The sequence below is a fragment of the Crotalus tigris genome, unplaced genomic scaffold (genome assembly GCF_016545835.1).
Source record: "Crotalus tigris isolate CLP2741 ecotype Arizona unplaced genomic scaffold, ASM1654583v1 scf7180000019298.7629538967:1458412, whole genome shotgun sequence".
NCBI lineage: Eukaryota > Metazoa > Chordata > Lepidosauria > Squamata > Viperidae > Crotalus > Crotalus tigris.
The window spans coordinates 453,582-476,660 of NW_024097474.1; the positions used below are offsets into that span (position 1 = coordinate 453,582).

The following is a 23,079-nucleotide window of genomic DNA, read 5'->3' on the forward strand; positions in this document are numbered from 1 at the left end:
AGCCATGAAGGGCTTTCAAGGTGACCCGATCCAAGACTCCCGAGGGAATGAAATTTGGGGAATCCTGGCTGCCATCTTTGTTTTCTAGGTTCTGTGACAATTTCCCAGGCAGTCTTGCAATCCCTTGCCCTTCCTCCATGTGTCATGCTGTCCTGAAGAAGCTCTGCCCTTCCTGCCTTGAATCCCACCGGCAAGTTGCATCTCACTGCGGCCGGGATTCCTACATTAAGACTGGCGTCTCTCTGCAGCCAGCCAGCCAGTGGCCCTCAGTGCCCCGAAGCTGCTGTAGCCTCTGGGCATGTGAAGAGTGGCCCAATAGCCAGGGGAACCTCAGGTGGGCAGGCAAGTTCGCCCAATCTGGAAAAAAAAAGCCTCCGTTTGATACGGAGGCATCAAAAGCATGCATCAAATATGTTATACAATTTTATTTAGAAACAAGAATACAACAATATGTATTTTTTTTTTAATCCAGAAGAAAGTGTACCCCTATTTAAAATGATCAAAATGCTCCAGGAAATTCTAATCGTTTAAATCTCCTTGCTTGTCTTCTGAGGTATCTGGGAATGTTTTAATGCTTTTTTCTCTTTAGTGCTTTCCAATCTCCTTCCTGCTGAGCAAGGCTTTGGAAGAGTTGCTTCACTTTCCTTTTTCTTTCCGAATCCCTGCAAAAGCAAAAAACAAACTGCAATCGTAGTTGAAGACAAAAATGCAAACAAATCATTTTATGTCTTTCTCCCTCGCGTTTTAGGAGAGCTCCTGTGGAATTATTAATGGCTAGAAAGTCTGAGGAGTGACAAGACACCTCTCAGGTTTTATACAGAATCACAGATCTCTTCTCTTCTCCTATTCCTATTCTATTCTATTCCTATTCCTATTCTAGTCTTATATTCTCCAATATCTAATCTAATCTTGTTGTTGTTAGTTGCGAAGTCGTGTCCGACCCATCGCGACCCCATGGACAACGTTCCTCCAGGCCTTCCTGTTCTCTGCCATCTTCTGGAGTCCATCTAAGCTCACGCCACCTGCTTCAGTGACTCCATCCAGCCACCTCCTTCTCTGTCGTCCCCTTCTTCTATTGCCTCCATCTTTCCCAGCATTAGGCCCTTCTCCAGGGAGTCCTCATTAGGTGGCCAAAGTATTTGAGTTTCAACTTCAGGATCTGGCCTTCTAAAGAGCAGTCAGGGTTGATCTCATCCAGGACTGACCAGTTGGATGGCCTTGCAGTCCAGGGGACTCGCAGGCGTCTTCTCCAGCACCAGAGTTCAAAGGCCTCCATTCTTTGGCGCTCATCCTTTCCTATGGTCCAACTTTCACATCCATACATTGCTATTTTCTATTCTATTTTATTTTCTATTCTATATTCTATTCTATTTTCTATTTATATTCTATTCGATTTTCTATTTATATTCTATTCTACTCTACTCTATCCCTACTTCTCTTCTCTTCACCAGCAACCATGAATCAGAAACCTCGTTGATCTCTGAGATGACAAAGCCTCTTTCTCTAAGTGGAGACAGCTTCCCGACTGTTGGTCTTTCCCTCCGTTGTTCTCATTTAAACCCAAACCCGGAGCTACCTTTGCATGACTTCCGTCAGCTGCATCTTTGCAAGGAATTGGTTGTCCCGGCGGATCTCGCGCACGGCCCCTTTGAGTTCACGCCGGTGCTTGTGAACGAGGCGCTGCCGTTCCTGCTCTTGCTGACTGCTCCCTTGCTTCCTTCCAAATTCCAGTCTGGAATGAGAAGAAGAAGAAGAAGAAGAAGAAGAAGAAGAAGAAGAAGAAGAAGAAGAAGAAGAAGAAGAAGAAGAAGAAGAAGAAGAAGAAGAAGAAGAGAGGAGGAGGAGGAGGAGGAGGAGGAGGAGAGAAGAAGAAGAAGAAGAAGAAGAAGAAGAAGAAGAAGAAGAAGAAGAAGAAGAAGAAGAAGAAGAAGAAGAAGAAGAAGAAGAAGAAGAAGAAGAAGAAGAAGAAGAAGAAGAAGAAGAATAAGAAGAAGAAGAAGAATAAGAAGAAGAAGAAGAAGAAGAAGAAGAAGAAGAAGAAGAAGAAGAAGAAGAAGAAGAAGAAGAAGAAGAAGAAGAAGAAGAAGAAGAAGAAGAAGAAGAAGAAGAAGAAGAAGAAGAAGAGAAGAAGAAGAAGAAGAAGAAGAAGAAGAAGAAGAAGAAGAAGAAGAAGAAGAAGAAGAAGAAGAAGAAGAAGAAGAAGAAATGACTCGTCAAAATGCCGGAGCTTCCAGTTTCACTCCTATTTCAATCCCGGAGCTTAGGGGAAAATGCGCAAGAGCGGGAACTTTTCCAGGGTATATAGGCTTTTTAATGACTTTCCATCTCTGAAGGTTGCGCTCTTAAGTCAATTAGAGAGGGAGCATTTCAGCCTTGGGATTTATTTATTTATTTTTAATAAATTGGCCATAGTCAACCAGTAAACCAGACGTCACCCAGCTGAGAAAAGTTATGTTGAATGGGAACCCGCTTTTCCCAGCTGGATATCTGATGTCTGGTTTACACCTCCATCTTGTGGCCAAGAAAACCCGGAAGCTGTGTGCGGATTGTCCAGGGACTCGTTCCTTTTTTAAAATTTAAATCCCTGTGTGCTGGGACTCGTTTCTTTTTTTTAAATTTAATATTTTGTTAATTTTCCAATTTTTACATTGACCTTATTTAAAAAGCAACGTGGTGACTGGGTTAACCCATAGTTCAATAACAAAAAAAAGTTTTAGTGCAAATCTCAGCTTACAACATCAAACATTTCCTTCTCTTTTTCCCTTAAAACATTGACTGTCTCGTATTCAGGTTAGTACATTTCTAATTATATCAACTCAGTAAGAACATCGTGATTACATTTACCAATAATTTTTTTAACTTATACCTACCTTAATGACATTCAATCTAAACAAACAAGCCATATCCCGTTATTGATTTTTTTTTACTCAATGTTTAATTTCTTATCAATATTCCAATTTGACCTTTGATATTTATAGTTTGATATTTATATTTATAGTGCCGGGACTCCTTTTTTTTGAGGACACGTAGTAGGCACGGAGGGAGCCCAGAGCTTGATGATGCTCCGGGGCCAAGGGAAAGTAACTGGTCCCCAGTCACGGATCTGGCCTGTCCCCCAAGGAGACCTACTCCCCGCTCGTTGGCCAGAAAGTAACCCCTAGTCCCTTACTAAGGAATCCAGCCATGAATTCGCTGTGTCTGAAGCTTAAATACTCATCTCGTCACTCTACAACAGAAGTCTACCCCTTAAAAGCATTCTCTATCTGTGTACAGGTAGTCCTCAGTTTACGACCACAATTGAGCCTGGTTGTTAAGTGAATCTGGCTTCCCCATTGACTTTGCTGGTGAGAAGGTGGCCAGCGGGGATCATGTGACCCCCCCGGGGGACACTGCGACCGTCCTAAATATGAGTCGCTTGCCGAGCCTCCGAATCTAAATCACGTGACCAGGGGGATACTGCAAATGGTCGTAAAGCGTGAAAAACAGCTGTACGTCCCTTTTTCCAGCATCGTCGTAAGTTCAAACGGTCATGAAGCGAACTGTCGTAAGCCGGGGACCACCTGTACTTTGTCCTTGGAACCTGTTTCTCGTCAACGGAACTTTTTGTTTTCTAACGACGGAAGAATTTTGACGGGCAGTTTTCCAAATTCGCGGCTCGACGGCTCAAATAAATGGTCCGTAGCAGCAGGAGATGCCAGATAACCGCCAAACCATTTTCTGCCTGCTATAATCTGGATTTCAACAGCACCAAAATCAGGACATAAAAAAGAACCGTCAGAGGAACTGGGCTCTTTTGAATTTCAAAACTTTTAAATTCCAATTTTAAACGTTCCGTATTTCAGGCCGGCCGTGCGGTCGGGATCCGTTTTGAGATACTCACACTTTCACTATTTTGGGAGTGTACAGCTTCAAGGGAACAGGTTTCCTGTTGTCACAGACCAAGGGGCTATAGGACTTGGGGACATCGAGCTTCTCCAGAACGCTGCCGTGCAACTCCTAAACATCCCCAAAGATTTAAAATGAAAAACAAAATGAACGCAAAGCTTTCATGCCAAGTAAATGGGTGGAGGGAAGGGGATTTCTGAGCCCCCCCCCAGAGTAACTGTATAGTCTCCATGTGTGTAATGGTGTGTGGGGTGGCCTTGGGAGACCAAAGGGACAACCACAGATAGGACAACTGGCATTCAAAAATGCTCCAGAGTTTTCCAGAGACTAAAAAGAGAACCAACAAAGGAGAATATTTGTAGCTCAGGGCTGATATGAGGGGTCCTTGGTGCTCTCTGAGCTTGCTTGTTTTCTTGCAGACGTTTCATGACCCAACTAGGTAACATCATCAGTGCTAAAAGGGACTGAGATTTGTGGAGAGGAAGAGGAGGAGGAGGAGGACGACTATGGGGTCCTTGGTGCTCTCTGAGCTTGTTTTCTTGCAGAAATTTCATTACCAAACTAGGTAACATCATCAGTGCTAGAAGAGAGGGGGGTTTGCAGAAAGGAGGAGGAAGAGGAGGAGGATGAAGAGGAGGAGGAAGAAGTAAAGAACTGTGGGGTCCTTGGTGCTCTCTGAGCTTGCTTGTTTTCTGGCAAATGTTTCATTACTCAGTCTAAGTAATGAAACTAACTAGGTGATGTTACCTAGTCAGGGTAATGAAATGTTTGCAAGAAAACAGGCAAGCTCAGAGAGCACCAAGGACCTCACAGTTCTTTACTTCCTCCTCCTCCTCCTCTCTGCAAACCCCCCTCCCTTCTAGCACTGATGACGTTACCTAGTTTGGTAATGAAACGTCTGCAGGAAAACAAGCAAGCTCAGAGAGCAGCAAGGACGTCTCATTAAACAGAGAGGAGGGCAGGAATATTCTGTTAATTCATTTTTTTTTTTTTTTGGTTGCATTTACGTGAAATATTGGCAGTTGACCCCCACATTTACGCTGCTAAGCCAGTTTGGCTCCTTTCCTGCCATGTTTGTTATTGTGGTCCTTGTTTTCAGCGCCGTCGTAACTTTGAACAGTCACTAAACGAACTGCAGTAAGTCGAGGGATACTTACACATACAGACATCTTAAGAGTAGCTTACTTATCTTGCCTTTTTTATTGTGTGTGAGCGTGTGTGTGTGCATAGATACCCACGTTGAGCCCACCCGTCAGAAGTCGCGCAACCTCGGGATGTGCAACCGTCATTAAGTGTGAGTCAGCTGCCGAGCGTCCGAATTTTGACCGCGGGAGTGCTGCAATGGCCGTTAAGGGCGAAAGATGGTCGTTAAGTCACTTTTTTTCAGCGCCGTTGCAAATTGGAACGGTCGCTAACGGACTGTGGTTAAGTTGAGGGCTGCCTATGCTCTGGTGCTACTTTGCTGCGATGGTGGGACAGTAATTCTGGATTATTTCTTTTATTTATTTGCTTACATAGATTTTATTCGTTTTTATAGGGTTAGGGATAAGGTGGGGTCGGGATTAGGGTTTTTCCAAATAACATTTCCCATATTTAGTGAACAGCATAATGTCTGGGTTCACGTGTTTAACCAACAATAGATAGTAGTTAATTATCACCAACAGTATGTTAATTCATCACTCACCAGCCTCCTTCTGGCTAATATAGGTTCAAAATTACACGCCACGTTCCTTTCTCTCTGACTCGTCTTTCTAGCCCAGTGTTTCTCAACCTTGACAATTTTAAGGCATGTGGACTTCAACTCCCAGAATTCCACAGCCAGCAATGCTGGCTGTGGAATTCTGGGAGTTGAAGTCCACATGCCTTAAAATTGTCAAGGCTGAGAAACACTGTTCTAGCCATTGATGGAAATTATCTCACGTTCTAAAGCACACCGAGTCTTCTTCCTCTTTGACGTTTAAAGTAATTCTGGGCTGTGTCTCAGGACCGCCTTACCTGAAGCTGCGCGGGATACTTGGCTGCCTGGGGCGTGAGGGAGGACAGCAACAGCCTGAGGGGCCCCACAATTTCACGGAAGGACGGAAGCTCCCCGTAGAGAACGGCACATCGTTTCACCAGATCCAAAGCCACAGCCACACACGACAACCTGCAAAAGACAAGCGCGCGGCGTGAGCCGTTGAGAACCGGGAGATAGCAACGGCAACAGCCCTTAGGCTTATAGGCCGCTTCGCAGCCCTCTTTAGGCGGTTTACAGAGTCAGCCTGTTGCCCCCCCCCCCGAAACAATCAGGGTCCTCATTTTACCCACCTCGGAAGGATGGGAAGCTGAGCGGATTGTGAGCCAGTCAGGATTGAACTGCTGGCAGTGGGCAGAGTTAGCCTACAATACTGCATTCTAACCACTGCATGGAAGGAAGGAAGGAAGGGAGGGAGGGAGGCATGTAAGGAAGGAAGGAAGGAAGGAAGGAAGGAAGGAAGGGAGGGAGGGAGGAAGGGAGGGAGGGAGGAAGGAAGGAGTAGAGCACTAGCACTTACTTATATACTGCTTCACAGTGTTTTACAGTCCTCTCAAAGCGGTTTACAGAGTCAGCCAATGGCCCCTAACAATCTGGGTCCTCAGTCTACCGACCTTGGAAGGACGGAAGGCTGAGTCAACCCTGAGCCAGTGAGAATGCTGCATTCCAAGCCCCGCAACCCCATGATCCACGGGATGTCCTGCCTCTCTTGTTTTCTACTCGGTCGCTACTAAGTCTGATTGGGTGTTTTTAATTGTAGCTTGTTAAGTTTTTATTATGTGTTTTCACGTTCTGGGAGGGCAGCAGCTATATACATGGGATAAACAGACAGATACAACCTACCTCAAATTATTCATTTCTGCTCCTTTGGAACTACTTAACGTGGAAAGGGAGATATTTGGTCCTTGCCATATTTTTTTCCTTGATTTTTCACACACAAGCAGGTTCGAATGTTTTCCTAGTGACACAAAAGGAGACTGCAGAGAGTAACCTGGAGGAGAGAAACATACAGAAATGTTAGTTTTCCACTCAGAATAAATCATATGCACATAGGCAGACGTGCTTGCTGGTTTTTTTTCCAATTTTTATTTATAATACAGTTAAAAAGAAACAAACATTGGATTTAACGTGACATTCCAATATATACATTCTTATCAGATTATTCCACTTTTTACATTCGATTCTTCATCTCTACATATACATCTAAGTTTTATATACAATACTTGTTCTAAAATAACATATATTTCTATCTTAACATTCGTCTTTAATCCCAATTGTCCCCTTCAAATTCCTCCAGCGGTAAAATTTATCCCAGGTTTCATAATAAACTGATCCACATTTGTCTTTTAATATCATTGTGAGCTTGTCCATTTCCACACATGCTAATATTTTATGTATTAACTCTTCCTCTGTGGGAATTTCCTTGCTCTTCCATTTTTGCGCAAAAGCAAGACGTGCTTGCTGTTTTTAATATCTCTATGAATGTGTCAAACATTTTCCTGTAATTAGAAGTCTATGATTTGATAGGCTTGATCAATGACAGATTCACAAGAAAGGAACAAGGAGTTCTCAGATACAGCTGGTAAACAGAAGAGCAAAATATTTTTATATTACGTATTTTATACTTTGGGACAATTCTTACAACCATCAAGATTATTGAGCTATATTTGTGATTTGCATGTTATTTTATAGATTATCTGTTAAAACCTATTCAGATTTCATATATATATCTTATATATAAATAAAAATGTAAATGTTCGTTTTGTTCAAAATCTTAAATCTCCGAAAGTTCTTCACCGATTGCTTTCAAATTTTGACACAACATTGCATTCGAATACGCGCATTTTTATATACCTACTATTATATAGATGTCACACCTGTAAGCATTGTGAAATTAAACATCTTACAAACGTGCGCTTTCTCTTTTCTTTCTTTTCCATTTAACCAGACTGAGCCACAGCAGCGCATGGCTGATTCGTCATCTTCAGGCTAGTGTTTTCGGCTTTGTGCTTCTAGAAGCACGAAGCCGAAAACACCAGCCTGAAGATGACGAATGGGATTTCGTCGAAACATCGCCAAGACACTTCCAATTTTACGCGGGAGAAAACCCGAATAACCAAAGACTTACATACAAACACCCGCAAAAACCTCAGAAAACATATACATATGTACATATACATACATACATACAAATTTCTTTTTTGTTAACAAAGAGTTAAAGAGTTAAATGGGAGACTAGAATAGCTATTTCGAGCTTATTTTGCTCCCATCAGCTTCTGCAAGGCAAAAGTGATTATAAGTAGAACTGCAGTATAGCGGTCAAAAATACTAAGGTGCATTAATCAGACCGGTCTGTCCAGAAAAAACTTTGTGTGTGTGTGTGTGTGTGTGTGTGTATTCAGATTTCTTTTTGCTGACAAGAGTTAAAGATTTAAGTGGGAGAGTAGTATAGCTATTTCGGACTCATTAGTCTTCATCAGCTAGCCACACCCCTTTATGGGATTCGAACCTGGGCAGTTTACATGCTAGGCAGTTGTATTAACCATCAGGCCACTGGCTCTCCTCCCCTCTTTGTCAGCCGAGTCAAGGGAGTATATACAGATAATTTTTCAGACAGACGGTTTGATTAACACACACACACACATGCATGCGTGTGTGTGTGTGTAATGTGTATATATGTATATATGTGTATGTATGTGTATCTGTGTATATATGTATATGTATATGCATGTGTGTTAAATTTACATTTAACACAAAAGTTTGTCGCAGTAGTATCTGCCTGTATGATAAAAAAAAAACCCGCTCCTAGATTGGGGCTAAAAGCAATAAGTAGATTGCTTTGTAGACTGGGTGCTCCGATAGACCGGCTTCACTGGAAAACATATATATTTATATACACACACAAACACATCACCCACAAATAGATACATGTGTGGGTTTAAAGTCAATCAGATAAAAATAAAGAGCTCTGGGATGTAAGATAAAAGGCTTTTTTTAATTAATTGCTGAGCTTTCGTTAACAACCTGTTAACATCATCAGAGCAAAGGGCTAAATGAGAAGGAGGAATATGTGCATAAATTTACATAACAGTTTAAAAAACGGTTGCAGTGTGGCATGTGCACATAACGTGCTTAAAAAGCTCTTAAAGGCATAGAGCAGTCTCTGTTAAGTGATATGTACACACACAGAGACTAAGAAAAGTCAATATAAGAAAACTACTTTTAAGATCTCTCTAACTTAGCAATTAAAACCATTGCCAATTACTCAAATACAAAACCACAGGTAGTCCTTGACTTACAACAGTCCCTCTTCTCTGCATATCCCTCTGCCTTCTAGCACTGATGACGTTGCCTACTTTGAGTAATGAAACATCTACTAGAAAACAAGCAAGCTCAGAGAGCACCAAGGACCCCACAGTCATCCTCCTCTTCCCTCCTCTCTGCATATCCCTCTGCCTTCTAGCACTGATGATGTTAGCTAATTGGGTAGTGAAATGTCTGCAAGAAAAAAAACCAGGCTCACAGACCCCGCAATGTTGGAGTGATCCTAGCAATCCTCCTCCTCCTCCAATAATCCCTCTCCCTTTTAAGCCCTGATGATGTTACCTAGCTGGGTCATGAAACGTCTGCAAGAAAGCAATCCAGCTCAGAGAGCGCCAAGGAGCCCACAGTCACTGTCCTCCTTCTCCTCAGCCTTGTGGGTGTTGGTGGCGATGGTGGTGCCAGGAAAGGGTTAAAGGGGGGGGAGAGAAAATGACTTCAGAACCCTACCTTGGGCTTCCTTGTTCGGTACCGCCATGTGAAGGACACCCAGGAGGAAACTGGCCATTTCTGGGACAAATCTTCGCGACCTGGATGTACACTCCAGGAAGAGACAGCAGACAAACAATCCTTTCGCAACGTCTTGTTCCTTTGTTACTGCGCACTAGAAAAAAGAGCCAGCATAGAAAACTCAAGAGGAAGTCTAACATCAAGAGCTTGAACCACCCCAGAATTCCTGGGGGTTAAATCAGCCATGGGGGAGGGCTGAACCCCCTTGACCCCCACCCCCGGGGGCACAGGTCTTGAGGCCAGCTGCGACCACCGGAGGCAGGTGGAGGAGACAACGAAGGTCAACTGTGAGAGGTAGACGTAAATATGTCCACAATGCCGAGGGCTGAGTTTTGACCGCTTGACCAGGTCTCTTAAGGCTGTTTGTGGGTGATCCGTGCTGGGTTTTTATTCTTTGCCAATAGTGCTTTTTAAATTGTTTTCATGCATCGCGAGCCGCCCAAAGTTGTATTTGTGAGATTGGCAGCTATACAAATCCATTAATTAGTCAATAAATAATTTTTACTTGAAACTCAAGTACTTTGGCCACCTAATGAGAAGGAAGGACTCCCTGGAGAAGAGCCTGATGCTGGGAAAGATGGAGGGCAAGAGAAGAAGGGGACGACAGAGAAGGAGGTGGCCGGATGGAGTCCCTGAAGCAGGAGGCGTGAGCTTCAATGGACTCCAGAAGATGGTAGAGGACAGGAAGGCCTGGAGGAACGTGGTCCATGGGGTCACGATGGATCGGACACGACTTCGCAAATAACGTCATGTATGTATGTAAGTCCCCTGGACTGCAAAGCGATCAAACCGGTCAGTCCTACAGGAGATCAACCCCGACTGCTCTTTAGAAGGCCAGATTCTGAAGTGGAAACTCAAGTTCTTTGGCCACTTAATGAGAAGGAAGGACTCCCTGGAGAAGACCCTAATGCTGGGAAAGATGGAGGGCAAGAAGGGGACGACAGAGAAGAAGGTGGCCGGATGGAGTCACTGAAGCAGCAGGTGTGAGCTTCAATGGACTCAAGATGGTAGAGGACAGGAAGGCCTGGAGGAACGTGGTCCATGGGGTCACGATGGGTTGGACACGACTTCGCAAATAACGTCATGTATGTATGTATGTATGTAAGTCCCCTGGACTGCAAAGCGATCAAACCGGTCAGTCCTAGAGGAGATCAACCCCGACTGCTCTTTAGAAGGCCAGATCCTGAAGCTGAAACTCAAGTACTTTGGCCACCTAATGAGAAGGAAGAACTCCCTGGAGAAGGGCCTGATGCTGGGAACGATGGAGAGCAAGAGAAGAAGGGGACGACAGAGAAGGAGGTGGCTGGATGGAGTCCCTGAAGCAGTAGGCGTGAACTTCAATGGACTCCAGAAGATGGCAGACGACAGGAAGGCCTGAGGGATATGGTCCATGGGGTTGCGAAGGGTCGGACACGACTTCACAACTAACAACAAAATAATTATTTTTTAAAAAGGGGTGGAGAGGATTAGATGAGCTGTCTAAAAAAGACCCTCTGGCTAAGGCCTAAATCAAACGTTAGGGTTTGAAAAATAAACGTATGAACGGACGTTCTTTCAATTTCATCTTTAAAGCTTTGTGTGAAAGGTCAGGGGAAAAAAAAGATGAAAAGCTTACCTTTGTAAGTAGTTGGCTCATATAAATCAGTGACGGGGTTACGACCGGATGCCAGAAGTCAGACGTTGGAAAAAGAACGGTGACAATTTTCAAATAGAGGAGCTGAAAAAAAAAACACATAAAAGGTGGACCATCAATAGTCATGAAATTCCTTCTGGGTTTAAAATAAACTTAGGATTTATTTCCGTGGCATCCGTTGCCCTGGCATTTTGGAAGAAAAGAGCTCCTATCAGTGCTGGGTGGGTCGTCCGTGACTTACGACAACTGTCTCCGGAATTTATGTTGCTAAGTGTGAAATTTGTTACGTGAGATTTGCCCCGTTTTACGACGTTTCTTGCCGTTCGTGAAGTCAACCCCTGCAGTTGTACTGTTGTTAAGGCAGTGCAAGAAACATGATTTTTTTTTTTTTGGCAAGATGGCACTTCTGCCTGTTCTGGCAGAACGGCCACATCTCCCTGTGGTCCTGCCATGCAAATAGCTAAAATACAATATATACCTTGTCTAACCTCGGGAAAATTAGCAGGTCTTTCCTTTCTGCCATTTCTTCCATCTGGTGTATGGTGTCTTGCAGGAGAAACTTCATGTGATCGGCGGCAGCTTTAGGAAACATCTGGCAAAGCTCGAACAGGACTCTGTGAATCAGTGTGGGAAGGCGTTTTTTTTTAATTAAAAAGTTTTATAAAAATTACAATATCAACCCACCCAAACCCCCCTCTCTCCCTCCCCAACTTCCCAGAGCTGAGTACAGGGTTACAAATATGATAATCATATTCTAACTAACATTAACCAACTATATAAATAACCAAGTCCATAATGCACTTTAACTCCCCTTTAACATAAATATAAACAAATTGAAAATAAACATAATAATGAGAACATAAACAAGTTAATATCCTAATTATTAAATACAATCTCCCAATTGTTAAATACTAATACTAAAAATAATATCATAATAATTCTCTAAAATTTACTCATAGACTAAATGAAACTTTTTAGTCCCATATTTATTCTGAATATAATTTATTCATCTTCTCCAAACCGAAATGTATCTTTCTTGTGAGTGATCCTTCAAGTAAGCAGAAATCTTAGCCATTTCTGCTAAATTTGACACTTTAAGAAGGCATTGTTTTTTTTTTTTAACAGTAGCATCTCCTGCTACGAGCGATCCGAAGCCGAGACGCGGCTGGCTTCACGTTCATCCCACGCGATAAAGTCAAATTTTACCAATGGTTAGGAAAACAAACTAGCAAGAAATGAATGTGATACGTTACTTTGAATATATATATTAGTAAGAATGATATATATTGACCAACTGATACTGTTTATGATTATTGTTTATCATATTCACCACAGCTATTTACTATTTATATTAATTAGTATTAACTGAACATATGTACCTGAATAATAGTCTGTTTGCTAAAGCTTGAAAATGTTACTGGCGGGGGGGCAACCCCAATGTTGTTCCCAATCCTGTCCCGACTCCAATTCCGATCCTAACCCCACCCCGAACCTTAATCCCTATCCTGGTCCTATCCCCTCCCCAACCTTATAAAACTCAATAAAAACTTTTATTAAAAAAAAAACAAGTCAAAGTGATTATAAAGACGAAACATTTTTTCTTTTGGGTTTAAGGGGTAAAGACTTGGGAGAAAAAACCCGGGGACTTTGAGATTCTGTTACGTTGACGTCGGCAAAATTGCTTTACGCACAAAAAAGGGAAGGACAGTTTGGTTCCCACCGTGGGCGAAGGGCTGCAAAAACCGAGGGAGTCAGCAGAAGCGGCCAGACCGACTGCTTTTTGATTAAAGAAAAGAAAAACCACAATTACTTTTGTTTCTACTTGGGAAACCACTCCTGGACTTTGTGCTTGAGGTGGGAAAAAAATTGATTTGGGGTTTTACCAATTCGACTGGTTTGTTGTGATAGAAATGGCTAGTTTGTATTGCTACGTAAAAGTAAACAAAATAATAATTGAGGTGTGCTGCTAGTATCTTCTTCTATTGCACCAAAGGGAGTCGGGAGTCAACGCCTTTTCTTTCTTTTTCCTTGAAAAATGGGTTCCAGCACGGGTCCGGAAGCTCGGAAGATAAAATCTTTGATCCCAGTGACCGATCCAGATTGGATCCTGCAATTATCTTTATCTAGGCAGGTGTTCCGGTGTGGCTTTTCTCTCTGTGTTGCCCTCCCCAACATTCCATTGATTTTATCTCAACAAGAGCAGTGACACAACTGAGATTGACTGTTTTATGGGCTGGACGGGAAGAATTTTGAAATGGGTAACACGATCACAACCTCAAGCAGCCCAGTTACAGCACTTGGAAGAGGTTGATTCAAAGGAACTAGTTTTGTCTTTGCGGCACCACAACTCTTGCGTATTTTGCATTTAGCTTGGCACAATCCAACGGCTAGTGGGAGGCCGAAATCCCTACGCATCAGGTGCCGTACTTACACAACCAGCTTGTCAATCGTTTTCACTTTGGGCGGCTTCTCACAAGCCAATTCTCCAACGTACTCCAGAAGAAATCCGAAGAGTTTCTGGGGAATGTAATTTTTAACGTTATTAACAAATGAAGTCCCGAATCACAGCAAAGGTTTCAACAACACCAAACGCCTTCCTGCTCTACGTAGGACTGCAAAAACTTACCTCTAACTTTGCTTTGTTCCCTACAGCGAGACTGGGATGGTTCGTCTTCCGAATTCTCTCGATGATACTCATTTGTTCCTCCATGCTTCTTCCCGACAGTAAAGACTGAAGCTGCTCGTACGATTCGGGCGCTAGTCAAACCATGGAAAATATTGGGGAAACTTTAGAACGTTATTCCAGAAAATAGTACTAGTAGTAGTAGTAGTAGTAATAATCATAATAATAATAATAACATTGGAAGGGACCTTGGAGGTCATCTAGTCCAACCCCCTGCTCACGCAGGAAACCCTAGACCATTTCAGACAAATGGCTGTCCTGTCTCTTCTTAAAAACTTCCAGTGTTGGAGCATTCACATCTTCTGGAGGCAGGTTGTTCCACTGGTTAATTGTTCTCACTGTCAGGAAGTTTCTCCTTAGTTCCAGGTTGCTTCTCTCCTCAGTTAGTTTCCATCTGTTGCTTCTTGTAATTTGCTTTGTATTATTTGGAGTGTTGTGGATCTGACGTTCCCAGAGCCTATTGATCAGGGCAGCAAAAAAAGAAATGATTGGGGTTTTTTTTTTCTTACCAGCAAACAAATAGGGCAACTCCGGCTGGGCGGCCTCTTTATCTCTGACAGCGTTTTGTTTTCTGATTTGCTTCTGGCTTGGAAACATCTTCTCCGTGGCCATCTCTTCATCGGTGTCACGTCCGGAGGGATCATCCATGGCTGAGTCAAACTCTTCTTCGCTTTCTTTATTCTCACAACCCCCCTTTCCATCTTCAACATCCTTATCGTTCTATGAAACGACAGAGACCAATTAGAACAGATTAAAACAGATCAATTACTTAGCAAACAACTTTGCTCGACTGTATTTTGCATTTAACTTGGCACTGCATTCTAACCACTGCAAGGAAGGAAGGAAGGAAGGAAGGAAGGAAGGAAGGAAGGAAGGAAGGAAGGAAGGAAGGAAGGAAGGAAGGAAAAAGTGGGGCACTAGCACTTATATACCGCTTCACAGTGCTTTACAATCCTCTCTAAGTGGTTTACAAAGTCAGCCAATGGCCCCTAACAATTTGGGTCCTCAGTCTACCGACCTTGGAAGGATGGAACTCCTGGAGTGAGCAGTGAGTTAGCCTGCAATACTGCATTCTAACCAATGCGCCACCACGGTTCTTGCAATCTGCCCTGCTCTTTCAGGGGTGGGCACAATCTTTGGTGCCAGGCAGGGTAAAAGGATAAAAGGCCTACCCCATAGGAGAGTAAGGATCGGTCGTCTTTGGTCAGTAGAAACCCGTCTGCCAGATCATCAGCCGACATGTGCTTTGGTTTCTTGCTGTTCTCCATTGGTTCCTCTCCTTTCATTCGACGTAAGCGGTCAGCCTGCATGGGAAGCAGATCCCGGGAAATCCGGTCAGCCCTCCTCAGTGGCGGGGTCACACCGGGCCACACGGCAGAGCCACGGGGGAAGACTGTTGGCCATCTATAAAAGCCCTTGAAAACTAGAGTGATGCTACAAATGCTCTTTTTAGATGCTCTACTTCTTCGTTCCCAACATGGATCTCTACAAAATACACGACAACACCGGGAGAAACTTAACTGTAGCATAATTCAATTAAGGGAGGGGAGGGAGAAAAGAATGATCCGGATAGTTTTTCATTTATTTATTTTTTCGCCCTGCTTTTTAGCCATTTCAAATCCCAGCTTGGGTTTCTGTTAGGCACGATTTTGGGGCTCAGTGTGAATAAATTAGAGTCACCACAGCCTCCTAACCTGCAATTCACACAAAAACTGCCAAAGGCAGCTGTGGTGGTGGAACAGTTTTAGCCAGGGGTCTTCCAACTTGGCCCTTTGATGACTTGTGGACAACTCCCAGAATTCCTCCGCCAGGCACACGTGCCTGGGGAGTTGAAGTCCACAAGGCATCAAAGGGCCAAGTTGGAAGAGCCCTGTCTTAAATCTAACAAACAAAATGGAGGCTGGCTGAGGAATTCTGGGAGTTGAAGTCCACAAGGCATCAAAGGGCCAAGTTGGAAGACCCCTGTCTTAACTCTAACGAACAAAATGGAGGCTGGCTGAGGAATTCTGGGAGTTGAAGTCCACAAGGCATCAAAGGGCCAAGTTGGAAGACCCCTGTCTTAAATCTAACAAACAAATGGAGACTGGCTGAGGAATTCTGGGAGTTGAAGTCCACCAGTCATAAAAGGGCTAAGTTTGAAGATCCCTGTCTTAAATCTAACAAACAAAATGGAGGCTGGCTGAGGAATTCTGGGAGTTGAAGTCCACCAGTCATCAAAGAGCCACGTTTGAAGACTCCCTGAGGTATGTGATACCTCTAACTGCAGGAGCTTCGCTTGTTCTTCTTTTGCCAGCTCTTCTTCAGTTTTCATCCTATCCGAGGGCTGTGTCTTCATTTCAAATCCGAGCTCTCTAACCAGCATGTCGTATTCATCCGGCTGCAAATAAATAAATAAAAATCAACAAATGCACAATCATGGTAGTTCTTGGATGGCGTTGTCAAACAGAACGAACTTTGGTAAGTAGAAAATCAAAATAAACTCTGCAATTCATTCTTGCAAAGCATTTTATTTCATGATGAAACATGGCAAGCATTTGATCCTAGCAATACATTTAGTATTCCCCCCCCCCTTCGTCACTTTAGAAATATAAGAAGAACGGCTGCAGGACTTGGGCTTGGCTAGTCTAAAGAAAAGAAGGGGGGCTGCCACAAGGCAGAGGGGGCCAGGTTGTTCACCAGAGCACCAGAGAGGACGAGAAACAATGGTTGGAAACTGATCAAGGAGAGAAGCAACCTGGAATTAAGGAAAAACTTCCTGACAGTGAGGACATCAACCAGTGGAACAGCTTGCCACCAGAAATCGTGGGTGCTCCATCACTGGAGATTTTAAAGAAGAGACTAGACCAGTGGTTCTCAACCTTTTTAATGCTGCGACCCCCAACCGGTCGTAAGTCGAGGACTACTCAATCGGTCGTAAGTCGAGGACTACTCAACTGGTGCAGCACCGTTTGCAGAATGGAACTTTTGGCGGGCTCAGCAGGGCAGAGACAGCCTGGACAATTCCTATTGACTTTTGAAGCCAATAGAATTAGACTCTATTCAAGAGAGTCTATTCTATTGGCTTTCAAAAGCCAATAGAATAAAAGGGAGTAGCACAGCTAAGGAAAAGGGGGAAAAAATGGCGGACTGCGTTGTTTGGCGACCCCTGTGAAATGGTCGTTCGACCCCAAATGGGGTCCTGACCCACAGGTTGAGAACCACTGGACTAGACAATCACTTGTCTGGGACGGTATAGGTTCTCCTGCTTTAGCCGGGGGCTGGACTAGAAGACCTCCAAGGTCCCTTCCAGCTTCTGTTATATTCTAAATAGTGACCCGATGCCAACTTTGGGAGAGGTATTGTAGATTTTGGGATCCCTCTCACAGTTACTGTTTCTGAGCCGACAAAGAGAAACATCTCTTTTAATCTCTTTAAATTCGATAAAAAAAAACCAAACCAAAAAAACAAACATCTCCCGATTAATAGATATTCCGCAAATAATTAGGAAACAGAAAGCAGAGCACAGCAAGATGATGTCATTAGCTAGATCGGAAATGACCTGTGTGTATAACTGGACATAAAAGTAACAATTGCAGTTAAGAACACAAGATTGTTTTATAAAACAGAACAACTTCTAAGAATCTTCCCACAACGGAAGTTCCCTTGACGCTGAAGACGGTGACGAGATGGCTCAACTTCTCCCAGATGTTTGGCAAAAAGCACATTTACTTGTAAACAGCTTTGCTCCTAAATTTAAATAAGGGGACACAGATAAACGAGCTCACCTTGGGTTTTTCTTGAACTTGACTTTGTGTCTCTGACTTGGACGTCCTCTGCAACAAAAGGGCTTGGATCCCTTTCCAATCGTTGTTCAGCTTTTCTGTCAGCTCCAGAGTATTTTCCCTCTGAGCCTGTCGCTCTCTCTTTAAAAAAAGAGAAGTGGGGGGGGGGAGAATGGATAATAATATTATTGCTATCCTGTACAATTGGTGCCCATGTGAATGCTCTTTTTTTTTATTCAAACGAGAAGTAAAAGTAGAGAATTCAAAAGGAAACTATAAAATTGAAAATATGTACAGGAATAAATTGTATCTATAATTGTTGTTGTTAATTGCAAAGTCATGTCCGACCCATCGCGACCCCATGGACAACGTTCCTCCAGGTCTTCCTGTCCTCTACCATCTTCTGGAGTCCATTGAAGTTCACACCTACTGCTTCAGTGACTCCATCCAGCCACCTCATTCTCTGTCGTCCCCTTCTTCTATTGCCCTCCATCTTTCCCAGCATTAGGCCCTTCTCCAGTGAGTCCTTCCTTCTCATTAGGCAGCCAAAGTACTTGAGTTTCAACTTCAGGATCTGGCCTTCTAAAGAGCAGTCGGGGTTGATCTCTTCTAGGACTGACCGGTTTGAACGCATTTCACCACAAAACCTGCTAGAAATCAACACACCCCAACTGATACAAGACTTAAAGATAACTGTAGCTAATTATGGAATTTATATCGATTCCTTTTCTTCCATCAAAGCACATGCCTTAGAAATCACTGACAGTAAACAGCAAGCTTCAGTTTTTTCTGATAGACTAAGAGAAAATGAATTTCTAAGACCTTAGTTGAACCATGCATTGTGTGAAATTAAAAAAAAAATAGATCATTGGTTTACATATACTTGTGCATTGCTTACTCCACCACAATATAGTGTTAAAGCGAGATGACAATACAATAATTTTATCTGACTCATAGATACTAAAGCCTTCCGTGACAGTCATGAACATGTATGTCAAAGCAGCTGCTAAGCTCAATAATTCCATGGGAATTATACCTTTCAATTTTATAGAAGAATGTCCCGATTTTTCAATTTCAGAGCATTTCAAGTTTAGAATAGTTTACCTTTTCCAATTTGGATTTTGCTATCAGCTCTTCCACCAGTTCCTTCCGCGACTTGGGATTTTTACCCTCTTCATTCTCCTGTTCTGTGGGTTTTTTCTTAGAAAGGAGCCCTCCAAAATGAGAAGCAGTTAATTCCTCTGAAAATGCAAAGAGGTTGAATTGAGCAAGACGTAAATAAATACTGAGAACTCAGCACATTAATATCCCCAAGGGCATTTTGGTGTTGCTTTAGAGCATCCTAGAAAAAAAGCATTGTGAATAATTTACTAGAGCAAAATTGAAGGAGAGCGTGACCAAGCATGTGGGAGAGCAGCCTTGGAAAGATCAGAGTCAAATGATGCTGATTACTGAAAGTTTTGAAAAGTACCGATTTATCAATTAAACAGAATTCGTTACGTACAAGATGTTACTCCTCTGTAACTTGCTACTGGCACTTCAAAATTTCATTTACAATATACGAGAGTTGCTAGAGATCTTATTAAATCACAGTTGCATGCTATAAAAAGCATAGCATTTGTTTTTTCCCACCTGATAACATTCCTTTTTCTTCAGTATCACTGTCACTATCAACAATGTCATTAAGTTTCTCAATGTCTGCCAAAGAATGGCCGTAGTGAGTCAAGTCTTCTTCTTCGTTGAGATTGTATACATTTTTCTTCTCAAACGTTTTCTGCAATACAACCAAACATTTGAATGAGGGGTGTTAGTTAGACTGAAAAGATTCCTCTCTACGAAGCTTCTGAGAAATTTATTTTCACTGCAACTCTGGATTTCCTTGGAACGGGGGCCACTGTTGTTGACAAGATTGGGGCCATGACATGCAGATATTGAAGGATTTGTTGTATCCAAAACCCTTACATTATGTCCATTAATTATAACAAGTTTGGACTGCTGATTCCACATTAAACACTGTTCAAATCCACAGGGGGAAAATACGCAAATAAAAATAAAGGCTGTGGGGGTGTCTGGTGATCTTTTATACCAGGAAATCTCTTTCTTTCTAATTTCTGGACTTTTAACAGTAACAGTAGAACAGAGATGGAACGGACCTTGAAGGTCTTCTAGTCCAATCCATTGTTCAAGCAGGAGACACTAGACCATTTCTGTCCAGTCTGTTCTTAAAAGCCTCCAGTGATGGAGCACCCACAACTTCTGAAGGCAAGGACGTTTCTTCTTAGTTCTAGCTTGCCTCCCCTTGATTAGTTTCCATCCAGTGGTCCTTGTTCCACCTTCAGGTGCTTTGGAGAATAAGTTGACCCCCCCTCTTCTTTGTGGCAGCCTCTCAAATATTAGAAGACGGCTATCATGCCACCCCTAGTCCTTCTTTTCATCAAACTAGACATAACCAATTCCAGCAACTGTTCATCAGCCAATTTAGCTTTGCGAGAGGAAAAATTTATACGTTAATGTTTCCCTAGATTTGGCTTAACACTAATTTATTGAGTGCAAATGCTGGGGACCTTGTTGATTCAAGTTAGGCATATCTGTTATAAAACCACCGAGCTGAAGTCCATGCTATGGCATATTTCATAATTCAAAGAAAATATTTATAATTTGCACTGTGGCTGTATCTTACTAAACATGAATTTGCAAGCTTGCTTGTTTCATTTCCATATTTAGAACACGGAACTTGAATGCCTGGGATTTGAGGAAGTGAAATTGTGGGAATTGAGGAACTGCGGCGGAACATTGACACGTGTTATGGAAAGATGAGTTTGTATCGGATTCAGTTACTGTTAAAATCTCCGAAGCCATGTGTTGGTGATTTTCAGGTGTAAAAGGATGGCACTGAGAGAGGCTTGGGCCACGTGGTCACTAGCCATCACTCTTTTGACCGCTTGTAGTTTACGGTCCTTATTGCAATGAGTAAGGGAAGCATTGAGTGTTCTAAATTTCAATAAAAACCTCTGAACTCTAAACTGAGATTTTTGGGTGTGCTGTCTCTTGCCTTTAATGAATCCCCTGCCCCCCTCCACAACAGCTTCAAATTTATCACCTTTGTTGTTCTTCTCGGCATCTTTTTTTTTGTATTGTGGCGACTAGGATGAGGTGGAGTATTGCAAGTGTGTTTTGACTTGTTAAAATTGCCAATGTAGCCTAGGACTGCACTGACCTTTCTGGCAGCTGCACCACACTGCAGGCTCATGTTTAAGGGGTGATCTACTCAGATACGGATATCCCAGGTACCACCTACAGCAGAGGTGCCCAAAAGGTTGGGTTCCATGGAGGAAGGTTTTTCCGCGGACTGGAGGGGTGTGTGGTTTTGTGCGCTGCCTGCATCTTGTGGATGGGGCTTTGCTTGTTTGTGCGGCCTGGTTACTGGTATGCCATGGCCCAATACTGGTCCACGGACCTACAGTACGGGTGCCAAACTTGCCGTGTCACGACATATCGCAACTTTTTGCACATCGCTGGAGCTGGGATGGGCATGGCCTCCGCATGAGGCAACCAGCCCAAGGGCCGGCACTTTGAAACCCCTAACCTACAGGTAGCCCTTTAAGGCAGGACATAAAGCAGGAATAAGGGCAGGATATAAAACAAGACATAGGTCATAAAACAGGACATGAGTTTTAAATGCGTGTATTAGAAGAAGCAAAAAGGAAATGGAAAATGTCAAAACCACAAGTTCATTTGTCGGTCGCACAAAGGCGTCAAGCTTGAAGCTCTGCTACAGGTAACCACATATGTCTCTATGTCTCATTTGTAGCTAACCACAAAAGAAACATAGATGCTTTGACATTTTAGCTATGGTAACATAGCAACCGGGGGGCTGTGATTCAAGTAACCAATCAATGCTAACAAGTTACATTTCTGTGTTTTGTTGTTTCTGAACAGTATATATGAACTTTTTTTTATAAGAAGCTGTTCAGATGTGCTTACAAATCTAGCCGAGGTGGCGCAGCAGTTAGAGTGCAGTATTGCAGACCACTTTAGCTGACTGTGTTCAGCAGGTCAGCGGTTCAAATCTCACCGGCTCAAGGTTGACTCAGCCTTCCATCCTTCCGGGGTAGGTAAAATGAGGACCCAGATTGTTGGGGGCAATGTAAATATATATATATATATACATTGCTTACTGGTGTACACCGCTTAGAGAGTGCTCGCACTTAAAGCGGTATATAAGTCTCATAAATAAATAAAATAAATAAATAAATATTGCTCTGAACCTTGCGCAAATAAAACAATTTCTTTTGATTCCGTGGTCTGAGTCCTGTGGCTTTCTGCAACACCTTGACTTACAACAGTTCATTTAGCGACCGTTCAAAGTTACAAGGGACTCATGACCGTTTTTCCCACCTGCAGCCTTTGCAGCATCCCCACGATCATGGGATTGAAATTCATATGCTTGACAATTGCTTCATACTTACAAGCGTTGCCGTGTCCCGGTGGGGTGGTGGGGAAAGCCTGATTCACTTCACAACCGTATTACTGAATTATCAACTGCAATGATCCACTTAGCAATCGTGGCCAGGAAGGTCGTAAAACAGGGAGGGGGAAAATCTCACTTAACAAAGACTTCGCTCGGTCGTAAGTCGAGGACTACTGTGTATTCTATCCCTTCCTTCTGCCTTTGGAGCCATCTTCTCCACCAGGAACGAAGCGCTGGGCCGCGGCGGGGCTTTCCTCACCCCACCCACCCCCAGTAAATTGAGGGGGGGGCCCTAAGAGAGGCCGTTACCTGCCGCTCCAAAGCGAACCTCCGCGCCGCCTTCTCCTCCGCGCTCAACCCGCCGTCGTACTCGCCGAAGCGCCGGTCCCGGAAGACGCCGCGCTTCTCCCGCTGCTGGAACTCCTTCTGCAGGGTCTGCTGGCGCTGAGATGGGGGGGGGAGACGAGACGAAGTCAGGAAAGGGTTCAGCCGAGATCATCCAGCCCGACCCCCCCCCGCCCGTCCGCCCCGCCGCTCACCTTAGCGTGGGCCCGGGAGCGCGCCACGCCCGGCAGCCCCACCGCGTGCCGATCCCGGCGCCCCAACACGGGGAACTTCTCCCGGTTGATCTTCACCTCGAAGGGGCTCTTCGAGCCTCTGGCCGCTCCCCGCCCCGCCATGTTGCTTTGTCGCGCTGGGCGCCCCGCGATGACGTCGCCGGAGTAATCTCAAAGGATGAAAACAACCGCCGCGCCATGTTGGCTGGGTCGCGCTCGGCGCCTTGTGATGACGTCGCAGGAG

The 23,079-nt window shown here is 43.7% G+C and overlaps 1 protein-coding gene across 1 annotated transcript; it reads right to left on the reverse strand.

Moving 5' to 3' along the window:
• Positions 1-410: 410 nt before the first annotated feature.
• Positions 411-23,007, reverse strand: NOP14 (NOP14 nucleolar protein). The gene is made up of 18 exons (XM_039361534.1): positions 22,818-23,007; positions 22,588-22,722; positions 19,440-19,581; positions 18,912-19,048; positions 17,811-17,948; positions 16,301-16,423; positions 15,219-15,350; positions 14,556-14,766; positions 13,990-14,120; positions 13,795-13,880; positions 11,842-11,977; positions 11,346-11,447; positions 9,671-9,824; positions 6,743-6,890; positions 5,881-6,031; positions 3,881-3,996; positions 1,577-1,732; positions 411-662 (listed from the first exon to the last, which is right to left on the reverse strand). Exons 1-18 carry the CDS (start codon positions 22,956-22,958, stop codon positions 569-571), a joined length of 2,433 nt encoding a protein of 810 aa, XP_039217468.1. The 5' UTR covers positions 22,959-23,007; the 3' UTR covers positions 411-568.
• Between the last annotated feature and the right edge of the window lie 72 nt (positions 23,008-23,079).